At 38.9% G+C, this 10,846-nt stretch overlaps 1 protein-coding gene across 1 annotated transcript; it reads left to right on the forward strand.

Annotated features, from left to right (window-relative positions):
- The first annotated feature begins 307 nt into the window (after positions 1 to 307).
- actc1a (actin alpha cardiac muscle 1a) lies at positions 308 to 7,961 on the forward strand. The gene is made up of 8 exons (XM_061886414.1): positions 308 to 468; positions 2,276 to 2,429; positions 2,535 to 2,663; positions 2,739 to 2,934; positions 2,997 to 3,158; positions 7,128 to 7,319; positions 7,426 to 7,607; positions 7,690 to 7,961. Exons 2-8 carry the CDS (start codon positions 2,301 to 2,303, stop codon positions 7,831 to 7,833), a joined length of 1,134 nt encoding a protein of 377 aa, XP_061742398.1. The 5' UTR covers positions 308 to 468; positions 2,276 to 2,300; the 3' UTR covers positions 7,834 to 7,961.
- The last annotated feature ends 2,885 nt before the right edge of the window (positions 7,962 to 10,846 follow it).

Raw genomic sequence — 10,846 nt, forward strand, 5'->3', positions numbered from 1 at the left:
CGTCACTCCATTCAATCACCTTCTTCCCCAGTGGCCTGTGGCAGCTTAGTCATATTAACACATCCTTAGCAGCCTGCATCGGGGACCCCCCTGTTGAAATTTTTTTTTAACAAATAGGAAAGTTATCGAAGCGTGGTGATGTCTAAAAATCCTGAACGTGCATTTTTATGACAGAACAGCATTTTAACCCCCCACATGATTGACCACACGTCACACTATCCTTCTCTAAGCCTCGAACTGTACTCGTAATATCCGTGACGTGTCGTTCTAAGGCCACAACTCCCCATTTTGGTGGCGTCCCCGACACAAGATCTACTTAACTCCCCCATGTTTCTGAGCAGCACAAATTTGGGCTTGTGTGAACTCCCGAGTCCGCCCACCGGCCCCCCCGGCCTGAGCATATTTAAGAAGCCCTCACACTCTGGCCCTTCGTCCCAGTGGAAACTCCAGTCTTGCATCAAACTCTCGGTGAGTCCCATTACTGGTTTTCTTGCTGCACTCTTTAGCGGTATAGACGCGTTTTACCTCAGCTTTAGTCAAGGACAGGGTGTCATACTTTTTAGTTCTGAGGAAGCATGATTTAGGACACAAGGGCCCCTTTGAAAAGGAGATGCTGTATCTCAAGGGGCTCCTCTAAATAATTCGAAATTGAATGGAAGTGAGTTTAAGAATGCAAATTTAATTGAGTTTTGATGGATTTTACGCATTAGATTTGACAATTGACTCTTATCATTTATTTATTTTTTTGATGGGTAAGCTTTTACTTTCCCATTAAAAGAAAGCTGAGGGGGCTCCTTCTCAAAATGACCTCGTTCAAAACTTTTTTTTTTTTAGCCGTTCCAGAATATGACGAATGATATCACAATCAGAATTGTTCTTTTTCGCGAGGTACATTTGCACATAACAGAAAGTTGTCTTAAAGTTTTGGTGCAGAAACAGCTAACATAATGCCAAAATAGCAAGATTTTAAGTAAGATCAAATATAAGAAGCAATTGACAATGTATAAAATAGAATTAATATTTTTTCAAAAGTCAAATATTTGCATAGGTACAATCAAAAATTAAAGTAGAAACCTTTTTTTCGCTGAAAAATGGTGGAAAAACCTTCGGAGCAAAGTTATGGTGGACAATTTTTATTCTCGCTATTTCTCATCACCCACTCTACCAACCGAGGCGGTATAGCTCGGTTTGTGGAGTGGCCGTGCCAGCAACTTGAGGGTTGCAGGTTTGATCCCCGCTTCTGCCATCCTAGTCGCTGCCGTTGTGTCTTTGGGCAAGACACTTTACCCACCTGCTCCCAGTGCCACCCACACTGGGTTGAATATGTAACTTAGATGTTGGATTTCACAATGTAAAGCGCTTTGAGTCACTAGAGAAAAGCGCTATATAAATATAATTCACTTCACTTCGCCTATATGTGTAGTATCTGTTATTTTAACCACCACTCATTTGGTCAAAGTCCCTAGAAGGAGATTGTATAAGTACGAGCCCCTTTTTTTTGGCCCAAAAAACGGAAGAGGAAAAAACATGATGGCCGAATTCCTGTTCGTTTGGCGGTATGAGACTTTAATGTGCGTCCTGTCATGATAGACGTCTCCTGCGATTTTTGTGTCGACACTGGTAAGCGGGGCTTTTTTTTTTTTTTTTCTAGTTTTAAAGGTGGAGCGAAAGAGACAATTTTGAAATTTCAATTTTGGGACCCCATAACTATTAAAGCATTCGCCATACCTGACTTGCCTTTTCGTGCATATTAAGGGCCAAACATATAGAAGAAAAATTGCAATAGGGCCCTGGTGGTGGTCTGCATGGGCCCCTGAGGGGCTTACTTCGCTTCTCGGGCCCTAAAAATAGCACTTGGCCTCGGTGTGACTACAGTAGGAGATGAGGAAAGATAAGTGTGGTTTTTTTTAATGTTATTAAGTATACAATATTTTTCAGAGGTGTACTTATAACAATTTTACAGACAAATGATATTGTTTATAGTCACGGTCTTCCTCCTCCGGGGGGCATAACAGAAAATAATACTGCTCCGAACAGAGGGGTACTGTTGCGTGGCGACAGCTGAGGGAAGACCACTTGTCAAAGAACACACCGTCTCAGCTGTTAAGTGTCTCCGGTTTAATGATGAGATACAGTAGAGGGGGGCCGGGGGGTGGTAAAAATAGAGCAGTGGAACCAAATCATGTCCTGTTTTGGTGATACTGAAAAAGATACCTAATGATGTCGTGAAACCTCGATGTGTATTTTTTTCAACTTTCTGTCCTGTGGCACACAGAAGGCCAATCAACAACAGACCAAACATGTGCGACGACGACGAGACCACCGCCCTTGTGTGCGACAACGGTTCCGGCCTGGTCAAGGCTGGGTTTGCCGGTGATGATGCCCCCCGTGCTGTCTTCCCGTCCATCGTTGGACGCCCACGTCATCAGGTTAGCGACCCCCACACGGCCAGGACATCCTGGTTTGGAACGGGAAAAAAATTGTGCGAATGTGCCTTATTTCCTGCAGTTCTGAAGTGTATTTTCTCTCCTCAGGGCGTCATGGTGGGTATGGGTCAGAAGGACAGCTACGTGGGAGACGAGGCCCAGAGCAAGAGGGGTATCCTGACCCTGAAGTACCCCATCGAGCACGGCATCATCACCAACTGGGACGACATGGAGAAGGTGAGAATCAGTGCGGAGGACGCATGGGCGTCATCGTGCGTTGACATACTAACAAGCCCCCATCTGTGTCGTCAGATCTGGCACCACACCTTCTACAACGAGCTCCGTGTGGCCCCCGAGGAGCACCCCACCCTGCTGACCGAGGCCCCCCTCAACCCCAAGGCCAACAGGGAGAAGATGACCCAGATCATGTTTGAGACCTTCAACGTCCCCGCCATGTACGTGGCCATCCAAGCTGTCCTGTCCCTGTACGCCTCCGGTCGTACCACCGGTGAGTGTCCTTTGGCGACTGTCACCAACAAGTGTAGATCTGACAAGTTGCCCCTTGGACAGGTATCGTGCTGGACTCCGGTGATGGTGTGACCCACAACGTGCCCATCTATGAGGGGTACGCTCTGCCACACGCCATCATGCGTCTGGACCTGGCTGGTCGTGACCTGACCGACTACCTGATGAAAATCCTGACTGAGCGTGGCTACTCCTTCGTCACAACTGGTGAGGAAGTCTGGGATCGTAGCTCACTAAATAACTGACGAAAAAGGAACTAACATAACTTTTAAAATCCATTTTCCCATTAGAAAAAAGTAACTGAAATATACAATAAATACACATTTAGGTTTTCACAAGTGTTAAAATAAGTCAACCACTTTCAGTCGTAAAACAATACAACACTGAATGTGTACAAGTGTAAAAAGAAGTAGAGGCCTGATCTACTAAGATCCAACAACCATGTGCGCAAACTATAATAAACATGCTTGTACTAATAGTGGGCGTGTTGCAGGTGATCTACCAAGACCGCAATTGATAACAAGTGCAAAACTTGTGTGGACGGACTGCCCTATTGAAATAAGGATGGTCCTTATTCCCCCCCGCCACCCCCAACATTTATGGCATCACATGGTCCAATTTGTGCTGTTTTTGTTATGTTGTGGAATATGCCGCACACGCCAACTTTTTTTTTAATACCAAGTTCCATCTGGGAAAACACTCCAAGTACCACCATAATGACCAACATTGGAATAGAGTAGCATAGTAAGCCTAAATATTCATTAAAAACAAGGCAGAGGTTTTATTTAACAAGTATATTTAATCATTTTGGCCACTGTAACATTACACAGAGGTTAAACAGTAACACTGTGTTTGAACATTTAATTGGGTGATTTGTTGGCGTACCACTAAATGGAGCCCGCGTATAAAAGCTTCAGGATCACTGATCTGGACAACGGAACCTATTTTTGGCACGAGGAATGTGCGCTTTGGGAGGCGCCGGTTTTGTGTTGATGCATCTAGAATGATTCGGAAATGCAAGAATGTATTAAAATGTATGTTGCGAGATGTTTTTTTCATATACAAAAGAAGACATATTAGTAATATATTAATTTAATAGTAATAATCTCTTAAAATAAAATAAAAAAGGCAAAAAATACCATCAGACACCACAACAAATCAATATTTTAATTAGCCTCTTAATTATTCAAGAGTATCCATCCATCCATTTTCTACCGCTTATTCCCTTTCGGGGTCGCGGGGGGCGCTGGCGCCTATCTCAGCTACAATCGGGCGGAAGGCAGGGTACACCCTGGACAAGTCGCCACCTTATTCAAGAGTAGTACATTTATAAAATAATATTGCTGAATATGTTTGATATACTTTATTTTTACAGTCAAATATGTTGACACGCACACAGAAAGGACGAAGGATTCTCTCTCTGTCCATCATCTGTTTTTGCAGTGCGATGGCCTCCTTTCTTTCAGTTTGCACGTACATTTCAGTAGTCGCAAAACCGCTTCAGTCTTGATAAATCAAATTGCAAGTGCTCAAGGTTATATTTGCATTTTCTCCTCCCAGTATTGTGGGGCGTTCAGCATATATTCTGCATATGCATGAATGCAGACAAACTAGATTAATTGCACTCCCGTCCCTAATGTATTTTGCCCGTTTAAAACACGCAACCCTATCAAGTTTGCTCGTGTTTTAAGACACGCAAATCTTTAGTAAACCTACTAAGAGTAGTAAAATATATATTTTTTAAAAACACCGTACTTTATTTTTAAGTGAAAACATAAATAGGGATGTTTGTTAGGGCTATTGCAAAAGAACTAGGAAAAAGAAAAGTTAGTCCTAATATAGCAGTTGAATTTAGGTCTTTTTTTTTTGTATTATATCACTATACATGATAGAGGAATGACATATACTGTGTACAGTGTCATATAATGCAGCAGTTCTTACCCTTTTGTCCTTGGGGCCCAACTTTTCCACTACAGAGGGGCCTAGGTCCCACTCAAATATTACCTCTAAATTAGTAATCCTATTGTTGCTTTTATCGTATTCAATAATTATATCTAACCCACTTACAGTTTAACAGGTTAACCCTTATCAACTGATATGAAAACATGTGTTAATCAAAAAATATTATCAAGGTTTAGATCACGCTGATTACAAAATAAATACTAATCAAAATATTCTGCCAAAGAAGATATCTATGAAAACTGATGAAAAATAAATTTACCTACATTACACAGTGCTAAAATAAAAAAAATCTTACTAAATCAATAATAAATATGTTTCTTATATGTAGTGTTGAAATACAAATATTTTAACTGAATTATTAGTAAATAATACATTTTTCTTATATGCAGTGCTAAAATGAAAAACAATCTGGCTGAATTAAAAATGAATCATAATATGTTTCTTAACCAAACTGTCAATAAACTTAAAGTGCAAATGAAAATACAGCTTCACCACTGTAGTCATACTTTTTGCGCTTAAGCAGGAAATCAGATCATGTTTTACTAGGTCGTGAGTCATACCAAAGACTATAAAAACGGGAGCCGTTACCTCCCTGCTTGGCACTCAGCATTAAGGGTTGGAACTGGGGGTTAAATCTCCATAAATGATTCCCGGGCGCGGCCACCGATACTGCCCACTGCTCCCCTCACCTCCCAGGGGGTGATCAAGGGTGATGGGTCAAATGCAGAGAATAATTTCCCCACATCTAGTATGTGTGTGACAATCATTGGTACTTTAACTTTATATTTCTCACTGAATGTTTTTTGGCATCATTTTGACAACCAACCACTGAATGATGCTTGCAGTTTTGTTGATTTTTAAAGAATGCTGGAAGATAGACGTGCAAATAAAAAATAAAAAATGCTTAGTTTTGAAACTATGAAAAGGACATATATATTAAAAAAACAAGATTTTCATCGATATCTGCAGTTGCGACACTTTGTTAATATGAAGGTGAAAAGCGTTACAAAGACGAATATGTTCGATTGAATTATTTACAAAAGCTTACAATTCAGAAATTATTGAAAAAACGGTTTCATGCTTGTATAAGTGTTTGTTGAATATGAAATTATACTCAACCTCATACATTAAAATAAAATGGGAAAAGGAAGGAGGGATAACTAAATCGGAGGAAGAATGGACAATTATATGGAAATATCAATGGACTTGTACCATCTCACCCAAGTGGAAGGAGTTTGGCTGGAAAAGTTTGACAAGATTTTTTATTACACCTTCTCAGAAGTCTCACTATGATAACTCCCCTGCCTGCTGGAGAAATTGTGGGAATTCAAACGCAAACCACTACCATAGCTCGGTTGGTAGAGTGGCCGTGCCAGCAACTTGAGGGTTGCAGGTTCGATCCCCGCTTCCGCCATCCTAGTCACTGCCGTTGTGTCCTTGGGCAAGGCACTTTACCCACCTGCTCCCAGTGCCACCCACACTGGTTTAAATTGAACTTCAATATTGGGTTTCACTATGTGAAGCGCTTTGAGTCACTAGAGAAAAGCGCTATATAAATATAATTCACTTCACTTCACTTTAGCTCCAGACTTCTTCTGTTTGTTTGATATGGTCATTACTGCCACAAGTGGTGGAAAAGTGTATTACAACTGAGTTCCGCTGCAGCCCATACCGACCACAGCTGAAAAAATGATATTTTTTGGCACCCCTCCAGGGGGCGCTTTTGGCCAAACAACGGTGCATACAAATATTGTATATATAAATTGTATACAGTATAGGCCAAAAGTTTGGACACACCTTTTCATTTCAATGTGTTTTCTTTATTTTCATGACTATTTACATTGTAGATTGTCACTGAAGGCATCAAAACTGTGACACCTGTAAGGTGAAAACCCTTTCAGGTAACTAACTACCTCTTGAAGCTCATCAAGAGAACGCCAAGAGTGTGCGAAAAAGTAATCAGAGCAAAGGGTGACTATTTTAAAGAAACTAGAATATAAAACATGTTTGCAGTTATTTCACTTTTTTTTGTTAAGTACATAACTCCACGTGTTCATTCATAGTTGTGATGCCTTCAGTGACAATCTACAATGTATATAGTCATGAAAATAAAGAAAACACATTGAATGAGAAGGTGTGTCCAAACTTTAGGCCGGTACTGTATAAAAATACAATATGTTTGTAGACAAACTCAGTGATCTTTCCCTCCCTCAGCTGAGCGTGAGATCGTGCGTGACATCAAGGAGAAGCTGTGCTACGTGGCTCTGGACTTTGAGAACGAGATGGCCACTGCTGCCTCCTCCTCCTCTCTGGAGAAGAGCTACGAGCTGCCCGACGGTCAGGTCATCACCATCGGCAACGAGCGTTTCCGCTGCCCCGAGACCCTGTTCCAGCCTTCCTTCATTGGTACTAACTGACAAATACTAAAAACTGCATTGAAGAAGATCATAGTAGTTCCCAGATACCATGGAATTTATGTAAATTCTAACACATTTGCATCATTTCTGCGTAGGTATGGAATCTGCTGGTATCCATGAGACCGCCTACAACAGCATCATGAAGTGCGACATTGATATCCGTAAGGACCTGTACGCCAACAACGTCCTGTCTGGTGGTACCACCATGTATCCCGGTATTGCTGACCGCATGCAGAAGGAGATCACAGCCCTGGCCCCCAGCACCATGAAGATCAAGGTGAGCGGCACGACCCGGTTTAGCTGGTACAAAGAAAACATTGTTTTGCAGGTTCACTCACCAACCTCTGGTCCGTCTCTAGATCATCGCTCCACCTGAGAGGAAATACTCCGTCTGGATCGGTGGCTCCATCCTGGCCTCTCTGTCCACTTTCCAGCAGATGTGGATCAGCAAGCAGGAGTACGATGAGGCAGGCCCCTCCATCGTTCACAGGAAGTGCTTCTAAGTACACACAATCAGCGCCACAAAGCCCCACCAAAACGCAACTTTCCTACCCCCCGTCTGTATTTCTACTGTGCCTTATGCTGTATATACATGTACCGTTGTAATAAAAATAGCTGCTTAAACAGTCAACAGGTGTGTTTGATGTGTTAATAAGACATTGGCAAGTTTTTTTCCCCAAATAGTGGCAGTCACAGCAAATTATAGATACATACTAATTATACATCCTTTTATTACCCATTAGAAAAAGGTAACCTGGTACCAGTGCACAAAGTGCGTCCCTGGGGCCATTTTTAGCCCACAGCTATTTTTTTTGTTCTGTCCAGCTACTCAGGCCAATCATGTTGTTGATGTAGATGCCCATATCTGCTGTTTAGATTTACTTTAAAAATAACACCTGTGGGATACGTCTCTTTATTTCACTTTTTTTGTATTTGACTTTGTTGAATTAATTTACTGCGGACTGCAGCAGGAGGGGATACAAAGAGAAAAAAGAGAAGACATAAGGGGGAAATTGCGGGGACGAGACTGGGATAAGACAGAGAGACAACAACAACAACAGAACAACATCAGCAAATAGGATATTTACAAATATGATATGAAAAATGATAGCAAAGAAGCAGTTACTGAAGTAGATAGTAATGAATATGATTGCCCTACAAATGGAACAATACAAACACCAATATAAGTAGCACTATTAATAATGAATAATACTAATAATTACCTCTATTACTATCAACAATACAATTGTTTCAAATGCCACAATACATACATGTGATGAGAACTGTAAATTACTAAATAAAGCAGATAAATGGAGGGGAAGAAAGAGAAGCGGACTGAATTAACCTTGTAGATTGTTATAGTGATATTAGGTTAAACTTTATCAGTGTGCCAAGTTTTACCCAGTTTCACCTGGGAGAGACAAGGTTAATATCTGGTGAAACGTGATTATAAGCATGAGTGTATGTTGTGTATGTACAGTTTGTGTATATGTATGTTTGTACAGTGGATGTGGGTGTGGATGTATGTACCTTGTATGTATGTAATGTATGTGCGAACATAAGCACCTATGTACAGTATGTCCGCAGCTAATTATACACGTTCTAAAAATGGTAATAAAAAAAAAAAAACTTAAACGAGTACAATAAAGGAGCATACAGGTGAAATGTAATGAAAAAAAAACTTGCACCGTTGACTAACTGTCAATGTTCAAAAATTAATAATGAAACAAAATCAATGTTGTTGTGAATTGACCCACCTAAAGCTCCAATTATTCAAATATTCTATTTTATGGGGAAACAATCCTCATTTTGTGTTTTGTGTTTGCCATAACAATAACAAAAATGGCATAAAACAAACTAAAAACAAATAAAAAATAAAATAAAATTATAAAAACCTAGAGAATTAAGCTTTGAACTATAAAAAAAGGAAAAAAATGTATGACTTATTTTAGCACTTTTATGAGAGGGGCCCTTTTAGATGGTTGAAAATTGTACCAGGAATATTTTTAAACGGTCATAGTTCAAAAAATAATAATAAACCAAAATCATTGTTGTTGTCAATTATTTACCTATTTTAGGCTCCAATTACTTTACCTCAAATCTTGCACTGTGAAAGTTTTTTGAGGGGAACCTGTTGCATATTTTGTGTTTTTGCCATAAAAAACAAGGTTTTCTATAACAAATAGGTTGTAAACCATTATTCCCTTTTTTTAATTTTAGTTTTATTCATACTTACTACACCCAATGACACATTTTATTCTCACTGATTATTATTTTTTTCTGTATTGTTAAAATACTACACAATTTTTAGGTGAGGGAAAATTCAAAATACTGATGATGTCGCCGTCAAAAAATGGCTATATGCCACCGCCTTATAAAAAGTTTGCAATGAAAACACACACCTAAAAAAATTAAAGACAGAAGTTTTGAATAATTCCCATCAATAGAGTAATATTTGTTGAAATTGTATTTTCTTACTCTACATCTTTTTGTATAACTGATACCACTACTCTTTCCTTGATTAAAAAAACAACAACAAAAACATATATATATATATATATATATATATATATATATATATGTATATTCAGTATATATATATATATAAATATATATATATATATATATATTCAGTATATATATACATATATATACATATATACATATTTGCATATATATATATCCATCCATACATTTTTTACCGCATATATATATATTTTATATATATATTTTGTATGTATATACGTATGTAATATATATATATATATATATATATATATATATGTATATATATGTATATATATATATATATATATATATATATATATATATGTGTGTGTGTGTGTGTGTGTGTGTCTGTGTGTGTGTCTGTGTGTGTGTGAGTGTGACAGGGACGTGCACATGATTATAGAGGGGCAGGGGCTCAAAGTCAGAAAAGGGCAGGGCATTTTTTTTTTGGTCCTTTACACCAGTGGTCCCCAACCACCGGGCCGTGGCCCGATTGGTACCGGGCTGCAGAAGAATTTTTTATTAAAAATATATATATATATATATTTTTTTATTTTTTTTATTTTTATTTTTTATATTTTATTTTTTATTAAATCAACATGAAAAAACACAGTATACACTTACAAAGAGTGCACCAACCAAAAAAAACTCCCTTTTTCATGACAAAAACGTCCCTTTTTCATGACAAAGAAGAAAACAAAAAAAAAGGACACCCCCCGGGCCGCGGGACAAATTATTAAGCGTTGACCGGTCCGCGGGTACAAAAAGGTTGGGGACCACTGCTTTACACAATATGGAAATTAATGTAAAATTTAATTTGCTAATAGGAAGCTAACTACTTAGCTGTGTGTCCTTTGTAGGTAAAAGTGATTGTCATTTCTTCTGTGTCAACAAATTATTGTCATAATGAGTTAATTCACATTATCATAGTCTTGGAAGACATGAAAAGAAACAAAACACTGGTTTATTATTAGGCTATTCATTGTTAAAGATTAGCACTGTGTGTGT

This window comes from Nerophis ophidion, linkage group LG24, assembly GCF_033978795.1.
Source record: "Nerophis ophidion isolate RoL-2023_Sa linkage group LG24, RoL_Noph_v1.0, whole genome shotgun sequence".
Taxonomy (NCBI): Eukaryota; Metazoa; Chordata; class Actinopteri; order Syngnathiformes; family Syngnathidae; genus Nerophis; species Nerophis ophidion.